General features: G+C 45.4%; 1 protein-coding gene across 3 annotated transcripts in view; it reads left to right on the top strand.

The window, feature by feature from the left end:
• MYO18B (myosin XVIIIB) overlaps positions 1 to 22,680 on the top strand; it is a 346,197-nt gene that overhangs the window by 156,337 nt on the left and 167,180 nt on the right. For all 3 annotated transcript variants that reach the window (XM_043977482.1, XM_043977483.1, XM_043977484.1), the window contains exons 24-25: positions 146 to 289; positions 2,477 to 2,566. In XM_043977482.1, coding sequence (XP_043833417.1) covers positions 146 to 289; positions 2,477 to 2,566 — 234 coding nt within the window. The remainder of the gene's footprint in view (positions 1 to 145; positions 290 to 2,476; positions 2,567 to 22,680) is intronic.

Below are 22,680 nucleotides of genomic sequence, written 5' to 3'. Positions count from 1 at the left end.
TTCCTTTTGCCTTATTTGAAATTCGCTTGCTACTTCTTTCCCCCTTGGAATGAGGACTACATCTGCTCCATGGGAATCAATCATTTTTTTTAAATTGAAAAAATCCTGGGCTCTCAGTTCTTTCCTCCTTTTCTTCCCTCCTTAGATCCGGCAGCTAGCTGTCCAGTGTATCCAGAGAAATCTAATGGTGTTCCAGCTGGTGAAGGACTGGCCTTGGTGGCAGCTGCTGTGTTATATCCGGCCCTTATTGAGTATCACCATTGGGGAAGACCAGCTCCGGGCAAAGGAGGTATGTATGCTACTGGGCAGGCCCAGAGACTTCCCTCCCAACTTGGCTGAATACCTCAGATGGGCAAGATGCTCTCAGTGCTTACCACAGTAGTACAAAGGGTAGGCCACTGGAGCTTTGCCCCAGGGTAGAAAATTTTTAGAGCACAGACAATACTGTCCTGGGTCCTGTTTCTTTTACTTCCTAGCATCATCATCATCATCAGTAGTAGCAGCAGTCTTGTTCCAGGATTCCCTTCATTCCCTACTAATCATACACACACATACACACACACATGTATATATGTATATGTATGCATGTATGTGTGTGTGTGTATACACACATATGCACATACCTCATCTCTCTCCCACATACCTCAAGCATTAACTACTCTATTCTTGGGGTAGAAACTCCCTAGTATTGCAGGCAGGCTTCCTCTCCCCAGGCCATATGGGTACTGAAGAGTTTACCAGTTCTCAGTCCCAGGGACATATTGGCATTTTAATAGGGGCCTCCTGAAAGCAATATCTTAGCAAACTGAGGAAGTTTTAGCTATGTGTGTGGGAAGGTTGGGTCTTTGATATTTTATTCATCCATGCATCCAGTCATAGAAGAATTATTTAGAAGCATCTACTGAACGTTAGGCACTGAAGGGAGATGGAAGGACAAATGACTAGCAATAATAATGATAATAATTAGTTAACATTTATGGATTCAAGGTTGGCAAAGAACTTTACAGATCTTATCTAATCATTCTGGGGCACAAGATACTTACAGTAAAGGCCAAGGAGGTGAGATCAGCACAAATAAACAGCCTAAAAATTAGAGTGTTCATGAGGCAGCTAGGTGGCCCAGTGGATAGAGCGCTGGCCCTGGAGTCAGGAAGACCTGAGTTCAAATCTGGCTTCAGACCCTTGACACTTGCTAGCTGTGTGACCCTGGGCAAGTCACTTAACCCCAATTACCTCACACACATACAAAAAGATAAAATAGGCAATTTTTAAAAAAAAAGACTGATCTATCTTGGGCCCCACATTACAGGATGAGCATTGATCAGCTGGAGGGTAAGCAGGATGGTGAAGGGGCTCAAGATGATCAGTCAGTCAGTCAACACATATTTATTAAGCACCTACTGTGTATCAGGCACTGTGGTCGGTGCTGGTGGTACAAAAGATGACTCCTGCCCTCAAGGAGCTCCCAGTCTAATGGAGGAGGTAATACTCAAACAACTCCATACAAACAAGACATAGAAAGGATAAACTGGAGAGAATCAACAGAGAGAAGGCACTAGGATCAAGGAGGATTGGAAAAGGTTTCTGGTGGAAGGTGAAATTTTACCCAGTACTTGAAGGAAGCCTGGGAAGCCAAGAAGTGGAGATGAGGGCGGGGGTAGGGAGAGCATGCCAGGTGAGGAGCAGGAGAAGGAAATGGGGAGAGCGAGAGGGAGAGAGTAGGGGAGAGGGAGGAAAGAGGGAGAGAGAGGAGGGAAAGGGAGAGGGAGAGGGGGGAGAAGGAGAGAGAGAGGGGGGAAAGGGAGAGGGAAAGGGGGGAAAGGAGAGGGAGAGAATGTTTCTATTCCAGGTAGGACCACTAAGGATGGCCTCATGCAGGAGGCATTTTCTCTGTAGGTAAGACACAGCTTGGATCTGAGCCCAACAAATTGGCCACTTTTGGTCACATCCCACATTTCTGTATTAGGTGAAGTCATGTATCTCTGCTGCTTTTTTAACACTGAAGACTCCCAGCAGTGTTTACATTTTTTGTTTCAGTCAGGCCTGTGCTTTTGTTAGTACAGAGACGTCCCATTGGGGAAACTCTTCCCACCAATTCAGTTGGGCGTCTACTCTGGGACTTCCAGTCTAGAGATGCCCAGGACACTGAGGTGTCAAAGGTAGGTCTTGAACTCAGGCCTTCCTGACTCCAAGGCTTGGTCTTTATCTTCCACTTCATACCAAGTCTCCATAGAAATGTTGGCTGTCATCATCATTTATATTAATCACAATCACCCATCATCATCAAACTGGTCTGACCCAAGAAGGCTAAACTCAGAAGCCCATTTTTGCAGTGGATTCAGTCCTCTGGGATCCTCTCCACTGGCTTTTCCCAATAAGACAGTGATTTGTGATCCATTCTGTGGGCTTCACCTCTGCTCCCCAAGGAGAATGTGTTGCCCCTTCTCAGGATAAATTGTTTTGGTTTGGCTTTTAGGAAGAGCTCACTGTGCTGAGAAAGAAACTAGAGACATCTGAGAAGTCACGGAATGAGCTTCGGAAGAACACAGACCTGCTGGAGAGCAAGGTATCTGGTAGGGAGGTTGGGGATGGACAGAGGGGGACAGGTGATGGAGAAAGAGACAGAGAGACAGAAAGACAGAGGGAAAGACAGAAAGAGACAGAGACAGAGGCAAAGGCAGAGACAGAGACAGAGAGACAAAGAAACAGAAAGAGATAGAGACAGAGACAAAGATAGAGACACAGAGAGAGAGATAGAGAAAAAGACAGAGACAGAGTCAGAGAGAGAGAAGCAGAGAGAAGCCGAGACAGAGATAAAGAGGCAAAGAGAGGGGGCAGGTAGATGGTGCAGTGGTTAAAGCACTGGCCCTGGATTCAGGAGTACCTGAGTTGAAATCCGGCCTCAGACACTTGACACTTACTAGCTGTGTGACCATGGGGCAAGTCACTTAACCCCCATTGCCTAAAAAAAAAAAAGAGGCAAAGAGAGTCATCAAGAAAGGCAGAGAGAGAGAGACAGAGGGGCAGAGAGAGAGAGAGAGAGAGAGAGAGAGAGAGAGAGAGAGAGAGAGAGAGAGAGGTGGGGAGTGGGGGAGAGAGAGGAGAGAGAAGTGTATACATACATGTGCATGTGTGTGCTGGGCAAATCCTTTGTATTGTCTGAGTATAGTAGGGAATTCTGAGAAATTCCTACTCCCCTTGTTAGGGAACTAAGGGCATCAAGTGAAAGGAGTGGGAAGCAAGGTCAAGGGGAGGATGGTGGTGGATGGTCTTTTCCATTTGGTATGAATTTGATCTCCTGGGATTTCGAGCTGGAAGGGGTCTCAGAAATCACATCGTCTACCACCCATTATTTTATAGGAAGAGAAACTGAGGCACAGAGAGGGATCATTGGATCATAGACTTAGACCTGGAAGGTACCTTAACAGTCTCTTTGGTTCAATCCTATCATTGAGAAATGAGGAAACCAAGGCTCAGGGCAGTGAAGCATTTATCTCAAGGTCTCACAGTTAATAGGTGAGAAAGCCAGGATTTGAACCCTGGTCCTGTGAGTGCAGAGCCAGTGCTTTTCCCATTGAACCACACAACTCCTTCCATTTTTTTGATAAAAAACCGAGGTTCCTGGTGAAGTGACTTGCCCAGGGACACAGAGGCCAAGAGCAGCAGATCTGGTGCTTGAACCTGAGCCTTCTGATTCTACTGATTTATGGGAAACTAGCCGCAATGAGCTCTTCCCCTGAGCTCCCCATTAATCCAAGTCATTGGCCATCTTGTTGCAGTAGAGAGAGCCCTGGCCTGGGAATCAGGCTTTCTTTGTGATGTATGGACATTGGCTTACTGTGTGTTATTGTGCAAGTCCCTTCACTTGTCTGAGTCTCAGTTTATTAATCTATAAAATGGGGACGTTGAATGAAGAAGATATCTAAGTTCCCTTTCAGCTCTAGCTTCCCAAGATTCTAGCCTTCTGCTGTGATAGCATTTGACCAAGAGCAAACTCACTGCCACCTCAGGATAGGCTGGAGGGGCCAAACCTCAACAATTGTGGTGGCAGATAAATGTAAAATTCGGCATTTGGGTTAAAAAAAAATCAGCTTTGGAAGCTGTAGATGGGAGAGGCATGGCCAGACCATAGTTTCCTATAAAAGATCTGGGGATTTGAGTGGACCACAAGCTCGGTGGGATGTGGTAGCCAAGAAAACACCCTGGATCTTGGACCATATGGAGAGGTGGAGCTGCCAGCAAAAGGGAGAGCCCCGCCCAACTGTATCCAGGCCAGGTTAGGCTATGCCTAGAGTTCCGCATTCAGTTCTGGGTCCTGGTGTTTAGGTAGGATGCTGAGAAAATGGGCCACCTCCCAGGTGGTGAAGAGATGTGAATCCAGGTGCCGTGGTGCATGAGGATTGTCTGGAAGAGCTGGAGATGGTGAAAAATGGGGAGACTCAGAAGAGACACGATGGATGTGTCCAGTTATCTCAAGGGCTGTCACCTGCCTTAGAGAACGAGAGCAGTGGGGGATGAGGAGAATTATAGAGACCAAGCTAGGCGGTCACAGAAAGCTTCCTAATGCCTGGGGCTGGCCACCAATGCAATAGACTGCCTTGAGGGTAGTGGGTGCCCTGTCACCGGAGCCTTCAGATAGGAGCTTGATGATCATTCCTCAGGGATGTTATCGAGTAGATTCCATTTTGAGTTCTACTAGCTGGGCTAAGCCTTGGGCATTCTTTTTTTTTTTTAAGGGAGGCAATTGGGGTTAAGTGACTTGCCCAGGGTCACACAACTAGTAACTCTTAAGTGTCTGAGGCCGGATTTGAACTCAGGTACTCCTGACTCCAGGGCCGGTGCTCTATCCACTGCACCACCTAGCTGCCCCAGCCTTGGACATTCTAATACAAACAGAGAGGACAATCCGTGAGGTTATTTGCTGCTGTTATTGAGTTCTTTCCATCTTGTCTGACTCTCTGTGATGCAATTTAGGGTGTTCTTGACAGAACTATTGGAACAGTTTGCCATCTCCTTCTCCACCTCATTTGACAGATGAGGAAACTGAGGCAGACAGGGTGAAGTGACTTGGCCAGGGTCACTCAGCTAGGAAGTGTCTGAGGCCAGATTTGAACGCATGAAGATGAGTCTTCCTGGTTCCAGGCCCTGTGTCTATATACTATGGTGGCACCTACCTACCCTAACTACCTGACATTCTAGTGGTTCTGTGATTCTACAAAGGTCTTGGTAAGGCTGGTGAATCCAAAGTAGAGATGGATAAGTACTGACCAGGGTGATTTTTCACCCTTACCCCTTGTCTCCCTCTCCCTCAGTCTCTGTTGATCTCTCTGTGTGTCTCTGTTCCTCTCTCTCCTATTTAAGGGTCTGGGTTGGTACAAAGCACTCTACCCATAGTGGAATCAGGGACACTCCAGAGCGAGGCTCTCTCATCACCCATTTCCACAATTCTATTCAGTATCCTAAAGCAAATTTACTAAATACCCCCTACATACAAGTCACTATGCCAAGTGCTGGGGAAATGAACACAAAAACGGGAAACATTTCTAGACGAGTATATGCTAGATAACTTGGGAGGGGAGAGAGTGCAGATAATCGGAGGGATCAGGAAAGGCTTCTTGTAAGAGGTGGCACTTCAATGGGGCTTTGAAGGACAACCACCGGGCCAACCGGCGAAGATGTGGAGAACATTCCAGGCATGGGGGCAGTGGCATGAAGTGCCCAATTCAGGAAGTTTGGAAGCGGGGTGGGAAAGCACTGGGTGTCATTCTGGGGAGCTAAAAAGATTTAATTCCTCAGGGCTTTGGCTGTGGGCAGCTGCTGGAATGCCCGCTGTGTGCCTGCCCTTTGTGATGCACGAGGACCATAGACTCTGGTGTGAGCATCTGGAGGTCTGGGTTTGAGACCTGACTTCTCACAATTGTTACCTGTATGACCCTGTGCAAGTCACTTCTCTCTTAAGCTTAGTTTGCAAATCTTAAAAATGGTGCTAATTATATACTACCTGGGGGGCAGCTAGGGGGTGCAGTGGATAAAGCACCAGCCCTGGATTCAGGAGGACCTGAGTTCAAACCGGCCTCAGACACTTGACACTTACTAGCTGTGTGACCCTGGGCAAGTCACTTAACCCTCATTGCCCCTCCTCAAATAAATAAAATAATTATATGCTACCTAGTTCATGGGTAGCTGTTGGTGCCTCTGCCCTGAAATGACCTCATATTGTCTATAATAGGAGGTTGGAGGAGTCCAGGATGGCGTGGAGGGAAAGCAGGGCCCGGCTTGCTTGGGAGGATTTGGGACTCGGATCTCATTGCTCCCTCCCCTTCTTCCTGGGAGCACGGAGCCCTTCAGGCGCTTGGTGGAGGGCGCATCTGCTGACATGATTCATGAGAAGGGCAAACAGGGAAAGCCTGCTGGGACTCAGCTGGGAAACCTCTCTGCCCTCCCAGAATCTGCCAGCCTCATGTTCACTGGGGATAAGAGTGATCCCATTTCCAAATGCAGAGGATTTTGCACATGAGTGATGATGGGGGGAAATTTAAGGACAGACATTGATTTGGAATGGTCCCATCTGCTTTGCTTAGTCATCTGCCAAGAAAGGACAGGGCAGAAATAGGGCAGAAAGACACTGGGGAGTCAGCCTGTGGAGTGGATAGAGCAGACATGGAGTCGGGAAGAAGACCTGGGTTCAAATCATGCCTCGGACACTATCTGTATGATAGGGGCAGGTTACTTAATCTCTCTGAGGTTCAGCCTCCTCGTCTATAAAATGAGGGGGTCAGACTCCATGATTTCTGAGCGCCAAGTCTTCTAGCTCAAAGTTTTTCTATATACATGACCATGGACAAGTCACCAAACTTCGCTGAGGCTCAGTTACCTCATCTAAAATGGGGATAACACTCCTGGCAGGACCACTTCCCAGAGTTGTTGTGATGAAGGGGTATTGAGTCAACCTTGAAGCTCCAGCATGGGAACTATTGGTATGATTAGTCTGGGCTGGGAGCAGCCGGGCTACCAGCTGCCAAGGGAGCCACTGAGCCCAAGCCCTGGGCCCATGATTGATGATCATGGCTGGTTCCTTCATTTGGGTCAGGCCATGATTTGCTCAACCAAAAAGAGAATTGATTTTGCTTTCCTTGATGGTGATAAGGTGACTCAGTCCTTCAAAAACTTGTTTCTATATCTAGATATAATACACACATATAATTAAAAATAACATTACCAATTAAATAATAATATATTTAAAAACAAGTTCAGGCGGATAACTATATTTCAATAGAATTGGTTTCCTTTGTAATGAAAGTTATTTTTATGCACTTAAAACCTTTATTCTGAGAAGGTACCTATCTGTAGATTTAACCAGAATATCAAAATAATGGTCCATTACATAGAAATGGCATGTCAAGGGAAACGTCTTGAAATAGATTGATCACTGCTATTGGCTCTGGCTCATCAAAGGCCAAAGTTTCTAAGGACACAGTGGCCTCATATGTAAGCTTCTTGAGAGAAGAAACTCTCTCCCTTTTGCATCTCCATCCTTCATCCCTAGTTAACATTGGGCATATAGTAGGTGCTTAATAATTGCTGGTTGACTGGCTGATAAGACCGTCTGCTTGATTGGTCCTTGTCATTCCTGAACTGAACGGGGCTTGCAGTCTTTGGGACAATAAGAGATCTGAGAGCCATCCATTGTTACTAAGAATAAAAAAAGGAAAACAATTGTTGTTCAGTCATGTCTGATGCTTCGTGACCCCATTTGGGGTTTTCTTGGCTGAGATACTATAGTGGCTTGTCATACCCTTCTCCAGCTCATTTTACAGATGAGGAAACTGAGGCATATGGAAGTGACTTGCCCAGGGTCACATAACTAGTAAGTGTCTGAGGCTGAATTTAAACTCAGATCTTCATGACTACTGTACCACCTACCTACCCCAGTAATAGCAGGTCAACAAAACTAACCAACATATTGTCCCTCACTCCTGTAAGGGAGGAAGCTGGGTGCTGTCTCATCTCTCTTCTTTGGAGCTAGGCTTGGTCATGATAATTTCACCACCTTCGATTTTGATTTTCATTGCTGTTGTTTCTATTGACATTTTTGCCAATCACTGTCTCCGTTCTGGGGTCTCCTTCTCTCCTGGGGTGGGCCTACCTGCTCGGCTCCTTGCCTCCGGAGGGCTTCCTTTCTCTCTGCTCTCCCTTTGCCTCCTCAGTCCCACCCCCAACTTCAGCCTAATTAAAGTGTCAGAAGTCTGCTCACCCAAAGTGAAGGATGAGGCGAAGAGCCTCTTACTGGGTACAATTAGCTCTCAGCAAAGACATTCAGCGGAGGCTTGCTGAGGCATGGCTTGGTGTGCTCCATTCATCCTCATGACAAAGATTATAATGGGAGTCGGGAATTATATACCAGTGTAACATGTTCTCATTACAGGCCCTGGATCACAATCAGCCTGACCCTTCAGAGGCCGGGATTAGCTCTGTTAACATGGTCGATAAGAAGGCAGGGGAAGGAGTGGCCACTGGGGAATGTCCATCCACATCTCTGCTGGCCACAAATGACTTTATTCTCATGGAGGGAGGTTTGAGCCACCCATTCATCCTGGGCTGCCAGTTCAGGGGCTGAGGGTTTCACAGACTCACAGGCTCAGATCTTGACTGGATCAGTGAGGGCCCCTGGTCCACCCCAATTCATTGTACAAGGGGGATAGGGGAGCCCAGGTCAGAGAGGTTAACACAGCTAGGAAGGACCCCTGCCAGCAAGTCTGTCCCCCCATCTCTAAGTTGGGGGGTGCTCTGTAGGTCAAAAATGTTAATTCTTATAGTAAAGGTCATTAAAGGACATTAAAGCTCATAATAAATGCTAATTACATGCATGTCGGTTAATTGATGGATTATTCTCTACAAACTGAGCTATCTCAGTTAGTATCAGGCTTGTCCTTAAAAATGAACAGGGCTGCAGTACATAAATGTCATTTATTAATATTTTTTCTTAGTTTTGAAGTACTGGGTTAAAGTTCAGTGGTCAAGTGCAGTATTATTAGCTACTATTATCTAGTAACTTGAGGTCTGCAAACACTTTATATACATTTTCTCATTTGATAGATAGTCTGACCTATTGATTTGATGTAGGTGCTATTATCCCTGTTTTACAGATGAGGAAATTTAGACTGAGAAGGTGTCTTTCCCAAGATCATACAGCTAGCAAATGAGGCAGGCTTCAAACACAAGTCTCTCTAACTCCAAGTCCAGCACTTTAGCCAGTGTAGTCACAATGACTCCTAGAAAATGCATGTGGAGAGGAACAGTAACCCCTTTGCACCCAGGGATCCCTTCTGGTTCAATATTTAACTAGAGATGATAGTTATTTGATTTAGTTCACAGAATATTACCAGGAAGCATCTTAGAAATCTTCTACCTCAAACCCTCATTTTTACAGATGAGAAAACTGAGACTTAGTGACTTAACAGTCCAAGGTCACTTGGGTAGGGCTCTTGATTCCTGGGCCAGTCCCCATTATATGAAGAACAAAACAAGGAAAGGGGTGCTGAAGGGGCCAGCAAGCAAGTTACCTGAATCTTGCCAACAATCATTAGGCTTCTTTTCTTATTTCATGGGGGTGATTTCCATCAGGAGTCCACAGAGATTCTCTAGGCATACAGCATGGAGGAAACTTAGAAACTGGAGGGAGGGGGCAGGGGATAAATCATCTTTTGGAAGCATAAGAATTAGTGCTAGGAAGAGGGAACCTGGATGGAAATTGGGAATTTTTCATAGAAACTGTTTCCAATTCACTTTTCAAAATCCCTTATTACTTATGTTATATTTGGCCAAAAACAGTACTTGTTTTGAAAAGAAAGTGCTATAGTTATAAAAATTGTTTTTATAAACTCGTCATGGATTTACACCGAAAAAAAAAAAAGTGAACAGGGCTTGAATTTCTTAGCATCACAGAATCTGAGAATTGACAAAGGCCCCTTCTAGGCCAACCCCCCTCACATCACAGATAAGGGAACTGAGGCAAATGGAGGTGAAGGGGCTTGATCAATGACACTCAGCTAGTGAGATTCGAAGGCCTGAATTGAACCGGGAGCTTCCTGACTCCGGTCACAGTGCCTTCTCTTTATCATTATCCTCCTCCTCTTCCTCCTCCTCCTAGCACAATATTGTCCATGTTCCCTCTTAGCTGCTGACTCCACCCTGCAGGCTTCCCGCCCATCCTCAAGGATGCGTTCCGCATTGCATCTGGGATCTTTCTGTTGCACAGCACACACCGCATTACTGCAAGGCAGGAAGGGCCTAATCACCTGGTTCAGTGGACAGCGCAGGGCATTGTGATCTCTATTTAATAGATGAGAAAAATGGCAGCTCAGAGAAGTTGTTTATGGTCACCCAGCTAGGAAGAGATGGGCCAAGGCTCCAAACCCGGGGCCGACAGCCGAGGCAAGGTGTGCCCCAGCGCACCTGCTAATATCGGGGACCATTAGGCTCCCCCTTCCTGGCTAGCTGTGGAGATCTGGAGCTAAGAGACAGATCATGGCCCGGCATCATTTTCCCTAATTTTGTTGTCTCATCAGTGAAAACCACATTTGACGAGGCTTATTAAAGAGACAACATTATTGCAGAGTGATTTAAGGGCCTCATTTGGGCACAAGGGAAGCAGGAGCAGAGAAACAGCCAGGGCGGCTGGCTATAAATATTCCCCCAGCGTGTGGGTAAAATCTTCCTTCTAAGGCAAAGCGGCTGCTTTCATTTCCATTAGAAAAAAACAGGCTGGGTTTTTTTTTTTTCTTTTCTGGTAGCTCCCAGGCCTGGCGGGTGTGTGTGTGTGTGTGTGTGTACTTCTGAATAGGCTGGAGGCCTCACTGAGTTCTTATTTACTGCAGGGAACAGGGTCCGTGCCCGCCGTTCCTTCTAGCTCATTAGCCTGAATGATTCCCCACCTCTAAAGAGAAGCCATCAGGATGCAATGGGAACATCAGATTTAGGACAGAAAATTCGTCTGTTAAAGGAAACTGATGGAAAAATCCTTGTGTCACTTTGGATAAGTCCCAGCAGGCAGTCTGGCCCGGGGTAGACACTTCTCTCCCGCAGAGTGTTGGAACTGGAAGGAACGTTAGGCAATGTCAAAGCTAGGGGAGAGTTTAGCTCGGAGAACACAATGCCATGGTGAGTAGAGATATTAGAACAAAGAATGTGGAATGTCAGAATGGGAGGGATCTTAGAACACAATGTCAGACCCTAGAGGGGAATTTAGATCTTAGAATGCAGAATGTCAGAGGTGGGAGGCACCCTAGAACAAGGGACATGAAATATCAATACTGGGAAGGACCTCAGAACAGGGAACATTGTAAGGATGGTGTAGTGGGAAGGGCTCTCGCCCCCTTTCCCCTTCAGCCCTGTGCTGATGTCCCATTGGTTCTCTCACCTCTGTCTTCCTCCTCCCAAACTGGGAGCAGGTATCTAGTTACAGTTTGAGGCCTGGGTTCTAGGTCTAATCTCTGGTCATGGGACCTGGGTTTCAATTTTGGCTCTGTTCTTACACCTTCTCTAGGCTTTGCTGTAAAAATGAGGAGGAGGCAGGACTTGCTCAAAATGTCCCTTTTAGTCCAACTGATGAGGAAAATGAGCCCCAGAATGGATGAATGACTTATGGTCACCCAGCTGACCAGCCAGAGTCAGGGGCAAACTGAGAACCCAGTTTAACGACCCCTATTCTGCTGGATTTTGTCTGTGAATCACCCAATCACAGCATGCTATGACAGACAGCATGAGAAAGAATTGTCCTTGGCTCAACTCTATCCTTTGCCATATGGGGAAGCTGAGGCCCAGAGAGGGAAGGTGGCTTGCTCAGAGTTGTTTAACTAGCCCAGCCAGTGGCTGGGGCCGGTAGGCTTAGGTTCTATTAGGTCAGCTCTCCACCATACAGTGCTGTATCTCTCAAAAGAAATTAGCCCCGTGGATCAGAACCTAGCTAAATGTTTTTGGCAATTAGCTTGGATCCTGGGACCACCGCACACAGTAAGCCTCATTGCAGAAGAACAATCCCAGGGGCAGCCTCAGAAATTCTTCCCAAGCTTTTGGCACCCTGAGGCCCTGGCGTCTGGTGTCCGGGAAGCATGTTGGAGATTTGTTCTAGGTTTCTGCAAAATCCTGAGTAAACTCCAGGGTCAGCTGCAGGCACGCTGTGACCTGAGATTCATATCCTGGACAAATAGTGCCTGAGGAAGCCTTGCTTGTCGTTTGATTATTTGATTTCCTTTTTTCTATTAATGCTGGTAAGACGGAAGCCCCGCTCTGATGCCTCCCGCTGTCGTCTCTAGAATACATGATAAACTCTTCCACCTGGCCTGCCCGGCCCTCCACAATCTGCCTTTCACCTTCCTTCCTAGTAAAATATATGGACAGTTATTGGTAAAAATGAAAATACTACATAAGTGCTAGTTATTAATACTGATAACAATAGCAGCTAACATTTACATACTGCCTACTATGTGTCAGGCATTGTGCTAAGTGTGTTTTAAAAATAGTATCTCATTTGATCCTCACAAAACCCTGTGAGGTGGGTCTTATGATGATTCCTATTTTATAGTTCAGGAAACTGAGACAAACAGACGTTAAGGGATTTACCCAGGGTCACACAGCTAACAGGTATCTGAGGCACCAGTTAACAGAAACGGACACCAACTTAAAAATTGGTTAAGGGAGAATCAGACTCATCAGATTTCAATTCTAAGTTGTAGAAAGAAAAGCTCTGAGACTAGAGAATGATCCAGCTGGGAGAGACCTTAGAGCAGGGAATGCCAGGATTGGGAGGAGCCTTAGAACAGGGGATGTCTGAGCTGGGAAGGGCCTTAGAACAGGGGGTGTCTGAGCTGGGAAAGACCTTAGAACAGAGGATATCTGACCTGGGAGGGGCCTTGGAAGAGAGGATATCAGGATTGGAAGGGGCCTTAGAACAGGGGATGTCAAGGCTGGGAGGGGCCTTAGAACAGGGGATATCAGGACTAGGAGAGGCCTTAGAACAGGGGATGTCAGGCAGGGGATGTCAGGGCTGAGAGGGGCCTTAGAATAGAGCATATCAGAATGGAAATCTATGACCTTGCAGCTATAACATTGGAACAGAGACTGTTCTTAGCATCTAGAGTGGCAGAACCTGAAAGAACCTTGGACTGTGCATATCTGAAGTGACAGCTCATGAGAGCTGGATTTCAAGTCAGAAAACCTGAGTTTGAATCATGATCTTACTACTTATGGGCTTTTGGGCAAGTTATCTCTCCTCTTGGGGCCTCAGTTTCTTCATCCACAAAATGAGGAGGTTGGACTATCCGGCCTTTGGAAGTCCCTTCTAGCTTTAGACCTAAGGCTAATTTCTGTGACCTTGCTGCTGTTCTTGTTCAGTCATTTCAGTCGTGTCCACCCCTTCATGGTCCCATTTGGAGTTTTCTTGGCAGAGATACAGGAGTGGTTTTGCCATTTCCTTTTCCAGCTCATTTTACAGATGAAGAAACTGAGGCAAAGAGGGTAAAGTGACTTGCCCAGGGTCACACAGCTAGGAAGCATCTGGATCTGGATTTGAACTCAAGTCTTCCTGACTCTAGGCCCAGTGCTTGGTCCACTGTGCTGCCTTATATCAGAGCTGCATTTGAAATTTGGTTCAGTGAAACTAGGGCCCAGAGAGAATTGAATCAACCAAGGTAACATCGTCATTCTCTGCAGTTTCTTATTGAAACCTGTTAGAGGACCTGTTCCTTTAAAAAATCATCAACATCCCTTAAATTCCCATTAAACAGAAGACCCGCAGGTATTAAACAAAACTTCCCTCGACAGGACTGTCCTGTTTCTCCTTGGCACAGCATGGTTTTGTCTTTTTAGCCTGGATCTATGACTTGGTATAGGGAACTCCTGGTAGGGAAACTCCTACCAATGCAGATCTGCAACTTAATGCCTTTAATTCCCTGGGGGAGAGGAAAGTGAAGTGACTTGGCCAGGGTCACTCTGTCAGTCTGGGTCAGAGGCAAGACAAGAACTCTGAGATTTCCTGACCCTGCAGCCAGCTCTCCAACCCTTCAGTTAGGCAATTCCAGATGTCTACAACCCTTGACTTCAGTAAACTCTTCATTATCCACCCATGAATAGCCCCCTGATTGTGCATGGCTCTCCAAATGGAGCAAGGCTTGCTGGACAGATCCATGTCAGCATGCACAAGGAAGGTGGAGGCTGAATGTCCCTAAGGGCTGGCCTGGGAGGGAGACTCCAGTGTAGCTCTGGCACTCCCCTGAGTCACTGTGAGACTCTGAGCAATCACTTCTGTCTTCTGGACCCCACGGTCTTCTCCTATAAAAGGAGAAGGCTGGAGCAGATTGGGTCTGTGGTCCCTCCCGGCTGTAATAGTCTGCAATTATAAACCTTCATCCCCACATTCCTCTGAGCTCGTCCAGAGGCCCTCGATTATCATCACTGCTTAATAGAGGAACAGCCTTTCCGGTTTGGTCAAATAGCATGTGAAATCTGCCCATCTGATTGTTTCAGGCTAATTGGGCCTTGAGAAACCTGCAAGAACCCCCACCCCCCCACCGTTTGAAAACAAAGTGCTTCCAGCTTGCTTAATTTGCTTTAAGTTTGTAATCCTACCCGGCTTTCTCCCGGGACAGTGTCCCCTGCTATGCTGCCCACCCCTCACTCCTGATGCTACATCACCTGCAGAGTGGGAGTGAGGCTTGGGGGGGGGGCTGGTGGTCCGGAAAGGTCAAGGTCACTTGCTCGTTTTCTCTGACAGCTCTCAGGGAAGGGAAAAGGGTGGAGGGGATCTTCCCTTCCCCACTTTTGGCTCAGTTCATATTCGTTGAGAAACTTGAAATTAATGCCTTAAATTAATTTTGTGCTCCCGTTGCTCAGGCTGATTAGCGCAAATTAAATTTCATGCTAATTGGCCAAAGCAGATAGAACACAATACAGAAATCTTTGATTAATGCTGATTTGTAGGGGGGGGGAGGGCGAAATGGAGGGGGGAGATTTGGGCAGTTTCTCTGATGCACAAGATTTACCCCCACGTTTTCAGTGAGAATGATGAGGTTTTAATTATGGATACCTGTATTGGCCCGCATTTGAAAGTGAAGCTGCCTGGAGCCTGGCCTCCTTGCAGATTGTAGGGGCATTGTGGGATTTAGAGCTTGGGAGGTCAGATGGTCACTTTATTTAACAGAGGAGGTAGCCAAGGCCTAGAACTGGGAAACGATTTGCCCGTATGACTGGGCATCATCTTTCCTTCACAGTTTAAGGCCTGCACACACTTTCCCAACAGCCACCCAGTGGAGTGGGGATCACAAGGATTATTCTTCCCATTTTATAGATGATGAAACTGATACTCAGGGGCAGCTAGGTGGTGCAGTGGATAAAACACTGGCCCTGGACTTGGGAAGACCTGAGTTCAAATCCGGCCTCAGACACTTGACACTTACTAAGATGTGTGACCCTTGGCAAGTCACTTAACCCTCATTGTCCTGCAAAAAACCCCAAAACAAAAACAAAAAAACGTAAACAAAAAGAGAAACTGATACTCAAGCCCATCGGTGGCAGAGCTCACCCCAAATCCAGTGTTTTTCCCATCTCACCGGTGAGACACCAGGGTATTCTGGCTGAACATTTTCCTAGTAGATCACCTATGGCAACTGGCACTAACCCTCAGACCTATGAGAAATAGGGACTGGGTTTGTGGTTTCATTGGTAGAGGTGAGGGAGCTCACTCGCCCACTTTCGCTATTGTTGCCTTCTCTGAGTCTCTGAGAATGGACTAGACTGCAGAGGGGTTAGGTGACTTCTTCAGGGTCACATGGCCAGTATGTGTCAGTGGTGAGACTTGAATCCAGGTCTTAGTGGTTTTGAGGCAAGCTCTACACTGTTCTGCACTGTCTCCTGATGCCTATAACCTGAGGAAAAAGCAGATAAGGGATTGAGAGTAATCTGGCTATGGTCCCCAAAGCATTCTAGTGACTACTGCTCTCCTTGTTCATTTCTTTTGGATTTATTTTCTCTGCCCCTAAGTAGAATATAAGGAGGAATGATTTCATATTTGTCTTTGTGTATCGAATGCCTTGCCTCCCTCCCCACAATGATTGTTCTTAATGATTATTACACTGAATTGCAATTGTTGAATTCTGCTTCTCAAATGAAATCAAATGAGATGATGTTTGTAAAGCACTTAACCCAGTGTCTGGTACATGGTTGGCACTTAATACTTGTTCCTTCCCTTCACCCTTCTCTTCTTCCTTCTCCATCAATGGGAACCTATAAATAACACTGTAATTGGGAGAGTGGCTGGGACTTTCTCCCAGGCTCCAGTATCCAGCAGATAGGTCTCTTGTCAGCTTCAGAGGGCTTGAGGAGAGGACTGCATGGATTTGTGTTTGGCTTGGTTGGTACTGGTGAAATTGTTCGTTACTGATTTTGATAAAGGTGTAGACAGAATGCTCATGAAGTGGGAAGATGTCAGAAATCTGAGAAGGGCAGAGAAGCCACAACATGTCTGTCTGAGTCAGGAATCAGGATCTTGGCAGAGTAGAGCATTGGACCAAATCCTGAGATGATTGATTTAGAACAGAAAAAAAGCAATGCAATTGAATCAGGACAAATGTAAAGTCTTACACTTGAGCTCAAGAAGTCAACTGAACAAATACAGGATTAAGGAAGCAAAATTAGAGTTTTCTTTCTTTTGTTCTTTCTCTCTTCTTTCTCCTTCCTTTCTTTCTTCCTCCCTCACTCCCTCCTTACTCCTGTTCCTTCCCCTCCTTCCTCCCTCCCTCCCCCTCCCTCCCTCCCTCCCTCCCTCCCTCCCTTCCTTCCTTCCTTCCTTCCTTCCTTCCTTCCTTCCTTCCTTCCTTCCTTCCTTCCTTCCTTCCTTCCTTCCTTCCTACCTTCCTTTCTTCCTTCCTTCTTCCATTCCTTGACAAAAGGAACATATTCAATTTGTGGGTTAGGAAACAATTTCTAAAAATGAGAATTCTCAAAAATATACAGAGCCCTCTCTCTTGCTGGAGGGGTTGGCTGCTCACTTCTCAGGGATCTTGAAGAGGAGTTGGATTAGCTGGTCTCTGAGGTTCCTTCCATTTCTGACAGCCTGTGAATCTGTGACTAGCTCTGCTTGGACCAGTGGGCACAACCAAGAACACTGGCTGGAGGTTACAAAGAAGCATATTAGGGCTTGATGTCAGGGAAAACACCCAAACAATGGAAGCTGCTCATCAATAGAGGAGATAACCTGGGAAAGGAGTGAGAATGTACAGAACTGAGCACAGGGCTCAGCACAGTGTTGTCTTATTACCCCTGGCTCCTAGCACCATTGCCAACCTCAGGCCAAGAGCCTCCTGCCTTGATTGTACTTCTAAAGAGACAGCGTGGGGCTGCCCTTGTTCACATCAAGACGACCTGTTTACAAGCCTGGCAAACATAATCAGTGGCACAGTTAGATTGGCTCTCTTTGATCTGGGAATAGCTGGGAGTACATGGAGGTCTGGAGAGTTAACCTTTACAAGGTGGAGGGAGGTGGGGATTGGCACGAGCTCTGATTGCTTTGAGGGTTTATGAGTTCCACACAGAAATGTGCCTGGACATTTAATACTCCCCCCATGTTCAGAATCGCCTCTTTCTTCCTCTCCACCTCCTGCCCCATTCCCCTTCCCAATTCTTCAAATGCCTACTTTTGATTCCATCAATTCTTGCCTTTTCCCTAAATGTGGTGTTTAGGGAGGGATAGAGAGTCACAACCACTTGGCTGTCTTCAAGGGACCCCCGGGGATGTTGGAGAAGAGTTGGATCAGCTGGTCTCTGAGGTTCCTGTGAATCTGTGGCTATCTCTGCTTGCTTGGTCTTTGTGGGCAGAACCAGAAACACTGGGTGGAGCCTGCAAAGAGGCATATTGAGGCTTGATGTCAGGGGAAACTCTCAAATAGTGAGAGCTGCTCAGAAACAGACAAGGTGAGCTGAGGAAGGAGTCAGAAAGTTCACAAAGTTGAGTACCTGGCCCATCCCTGCCCAGTGGGATCTTAGAGGTCATTGCCAAGAGGTGGCTCATAGAGGTCATCACTTAGAGTCACTAGGTCTAGGCTGGTGACAGTCTCACTGTCCTCTGCCCTAATCAGAGCATATTTTGAGTATTGTGTTCAGCTCTGGGGGTCACAGCATAAGGACATATCAGCTAAGGAGTGTACAGAAGAGGACATCCAGGGAGGTTATTGGCCTTGAGTTCATGTCATATGAAGGAGATGGTGCATTGAGCCTGGAGAAGAGAAGGCTCGAGCGGGGCATGATGGTTGTCCTCAGACCTTTGGAAGGTGGCCACGTGGAAGAGGGTGGAGACTCATTTTTCGTGCCCCAGAGGGCAGGACAAAGCAGTTTATAAAGAGGCAGATTTCAAGTCTATTTAAAGCAACACTTCCTAACAATTAGAGCTATCTCACAGTGGGTTGGGCTACTTCAGGAGGTAGAGGATTTCCCATCAGAGAAGGCCTTGAATCAAACCTCAGATGTTTACAAGGCTGAGATATTTTGTAGAAGTTATAAATACTTGTGCAGGTAAAAGTCGAACTAAATGCCTTCTGAAGTTCCTTCTGGCCCAGGTTTTATGATTCTATGATCTAGTCCATTTTACAGATGTGAAAACTGAGGTCCATGGAGGGGAAGTAGCTTGTCCATGTGCTTACTGCAAGTCAATAGTAGACATGACCTGAATCCAAGTGCTCTGAAGTCCTGTTTCCACTGTACCACCTTTGGTCCTGAAGAATGGGTAGAGTTTGAATGGAGATTGTTCCAGCGGTGATTGCAGGGCTCCTCTGGAGACCCCTTTTATGAAACCCTGACCACTGTGTCCCCTACCCCATTTCTAGCTTCAGTAACCACATGTGCTGGTAGTTTCATTGCATGCTTGGTTTCAATATTCTCAACAAAGCTGTCAAAGTGGTATCCCCAAAGCACAGGTCTGACCACATCACTCCTTTGCTCAAGTACCTTCTGGGCTCCCTATTACATCTAGGATCAAAGTCACAGTCCTCTTTGTAACATTTCAAGCCCCTTGTAGTTGGGCTCTTGTCTCCCTGGCCATGATGATCATGTGTTGATGCCCATCATGTCTGTCCTTCCAGCAAAACCATCAAAGATTCCATTGCCCCTGTTCAAGTCTTTGCACAGACTGTCCCCCATTTCTGGAATGAACTCGATCTTTTCCATAACCTTTTACAATCATTAGTACCCTTCAAAGCTCAGTTTATAGGCTAGCCCCTGCATAAGATGATTCCTGATACTCCCAATGGCTAGTCTCTCTCCTCTCTGACAAAATTACCACCTGTTTAGTATTTAAGTATTTCCTATGTTTTCACATATTTCACATGTGGTCATGTATACATATTGTTTCTTCCAACAGTATATAATCTCCTTAGGGACAGGCATGCTCTTCTTCTTTATTTTGTATTCCCAGGGGCTAATACAGTCCTTGGCACATAGTAGGTGCTTAATAAATGCTTGTTGATTGGGTGGTGGAGAGTATAGTCCAGGAGATCTTGATTCATTTCCTACCTCTGACACTTACTAGCTATGCAAATAATAGTTACCTTGTTACTGTGCACAATGATCTCAGTTCTTCTTGCTTCATTTTACATCAGTTCATATAGGTCTTGCCGTGTTTTTCCCCAACCCCCACCCCCTTGCCCATATAATTTCTTATAGCACAACAGTATTCCATCACAAGCATATACCAGTGTTCAGCCATTAACCAACTGATGAGCATCCCTTCAATTTCCAATTCTTCATCACAATAAAAAGAGCTGCTTTAACTATTTTTGTACATATAGGTCCTTTTTTCTTTCCTTTTTTGATAATAACATTTCTATTTTAAGTTATGTGTTCCAAATTCTATCCCTTCTTCCCCTCCTCCCTCCCTGAAGTGGTGCAATTATGTAAAACATTATGATATTAGTCATTTTGTATAAGAAAATTTGAATTAAAGGAAAATGAAAGTGAAAAATAGCATGTTTCAGTCTGTGTTCAGTCAATATCGGTTATTTCTTTGCCTTTTTTCTTTTTTGAAAATCTTTCTGTGGTACAGACCTAGTAATTATATTGCTGGATCAAAGAGTAGGCACAGTTTTATAGCCCTTTGGGCATAATTCCAGACTGTTCTCCAGAATAGTTGGATTGGTTCACCACTCCACCAACAATTCATTAATATACCAATTTTCTTTCCTCCCCTCCAGATTTGTCATTTCTGATAGGTGTAAGGTTGTTTTAATTCAGTTTTCTCCAATCAATAGTGATTTAGAGCATTTTTTCCTGTGACTATAGATAGCATTGATTCCTTCTTCTGAAAACTTCCTGTTCATATCCCTTGACATGTATAACCTATATCTGATTATTTGCCACTCAATTCAAGAATGGCTCTTATTTTTACAAATTTGACTGAGTTCTCGATATATTTGAGAAACGAGGCCTTAATCTGAGACACTTCTTACAAATTTTTAAATATTATTTCATTGTCTATGATACTTTTTAGCAAAATGTAGTTTTCCTGATTATCTCTTTCAATTAGGTCTACTTTTGCTTTTCCTTTGTCTGAGATCACTATTGCCACCCCTTCCCTCTTCACTTCAGCTGAAGCGTAACAGACTTTGTTCCAACCCTTCTTTTCAGCTCTGTGGGTGTCTTTCTATACCAACTGTGTCTTTTGTACACAATATATGGTTGGATTCTGGTTTCTAATCCATTCTGCTATCCACTTCCATTCTGTGGGTTAGTTCATCGCATTTACATTCACAGTTATGATGACTATTTCCCTCCATTCTATTTTTTTCTGTTAATCCTTCTCTCTTTTTATCCTATCTCTCCTCAAAAGTCTGTTTTGATTCTGACCACTGCCTTCTCCTTATCATCTCCCCTTATGTCTCTTATCTTCTTTTCCTCCTATCTCCCTTTTGGGTAAGGTACATTTCTACATCCTCTTTGAACCAATTACTTTGAGAGTGAGGCTCAAGAGTAGCTTGCTACTCCCACTCCCTATTTTTCCTTACACTATAAAAGTTCTTCCTTCTGTGCCTTAAGTGAGAAAAATTCCCCACGTTTACCCTCTCTCTTCCCCCCTCTCTTAGTGCATCCCTCTTTCTCACCCCTACATTCTTTATGAAGTCATCCCAATATAATTGACTCACACCATTGCCTTCTGTCTATATAAACTCCTTCAAACTACCCTAATGATGATACCATTCTTAGGAGTTACATGTATTTATCTTCCCGTAAAGGAATGTAATCAGTTTAGCTTTATGGAGACCCTTATGATTACTCTTTCCTGTTTACCTTTTTATGCTTCTTTTGAGTCTCCTGTTGAATGTAAAACTTTCTTTTCAGCTCTGGGCTTTTCATCAGGAATGCTTGTAAGTCTCCTATTTCATTAAATATTCATTTTCTCCCTGAAGAATTATACTCAGTTTTGCTGGATAGATTATTCTTGCTTATAATCCTAGCTCCTTTGTCCTTTGGAATATCATAATCCAAGCCCTCCACTCCTTTAAGGTGGAAGCTGCTAAATCTTGGGTGATCCTGACTGTGGCTTCACGATATTTGAATTATTTCTTTCTGGCTACTTGCCATATATTCCTTTACCTGGGAGCTCTGGAATCTGGCTATAATATTCCTGGGAGTTTTTATTTGGGGATCTCTTTCAGGAGGTGATCGGTGGATTCTTTCAATGTCTATTTTCCTCTCTGGATCTGTGATATTGAGGCAATTTTTCATTAGAATTTCTTGAAATGAGATGTCTAGACCCTGGAACTGTGGCCAGGGCCTTGTGACCGATTGAAAGCCCTCCTCTCTGTCATGGAACCGTGACTAAGAACTGTCAGGGAATAGGCAATAGAGTTGCCAGTCAGCACCAGCTACACCCAGTGCCAGCGAAGGGTCCTCTGTAATCCATTTTAGACCAGTTGCCCATTCCCCTTATCATTTCTGGGCCGAAAGGCCCCTAAGCTGCTGCTGCAGTTACTGTCACTGCGTCCTCCGAGACCCACCTGCTGGTGTTCCTGCCACGCTCTCAGCCTGTGCCTACCCCCAGTGCTAAAGATCTCTCCTGCACATCTCCTAAGTTCTCTTAGGCTGGAAAAATGTCTCCCTCTGCCGTTTTGTTGGCTCTGCTGCTCCAAAATTTGTTTTGAGGTGTTATTTATTTATTTTTTTTTTTGGTGAGACAATGGGGGTTAAGTGACTTGCCCAGGGTCACACAGTTAGTAAGTGTTAAGTGTCTGAGGCTGGGTTTAAACTCAGGTCCTCCTGAATCCAGGGCCGGTGCTCTATCCACTGTGCCACCTAGCTGCCCCTGAGGTGTTATTTTAAAGTTGTCTGGAGAGGAGTGTTGGGAGAATTCATCTGAATTCTGTCCCATATCCCTTCATCTGGTAAAATCTGAGCCTCCACTTACCAGTGCATAAAATGGGAATGATAACAATACCTGTATGAGATAGAATGAATCAAGTTCTTTGTGACCCTTAAGACATTTTATATTTATCTGTTATTATATTGTTACTGTTTTCATTATTATTATTATTGTCAATATTTCTCCAAATAGCGTGCTCACATATGCATACCTATCTATGATTACTCTGCCCTTCTCTCTTTCCCTCCCTTATCTCCAACCAGAAACATTTCTGAGTGGCC

The sequence above is a fragment of the Dromiciops gliroides genome, chromosome 1, assembly GCF_019393635.1.
Source record: "Dromiciops gliroides isolate mDroGli1 chromosome 1, mDroGli1.pri, whole genome shotgun sequence".
NCBI lineage: Eukaryota > Metazoa > Chordata > Mammalia > Microbiotheria > Microbiotheriidae > Dromiciops > Dromiciops gliroides.
This window is presented reverse-complemented; position numbering and strand designations above follow the sequence as displayed.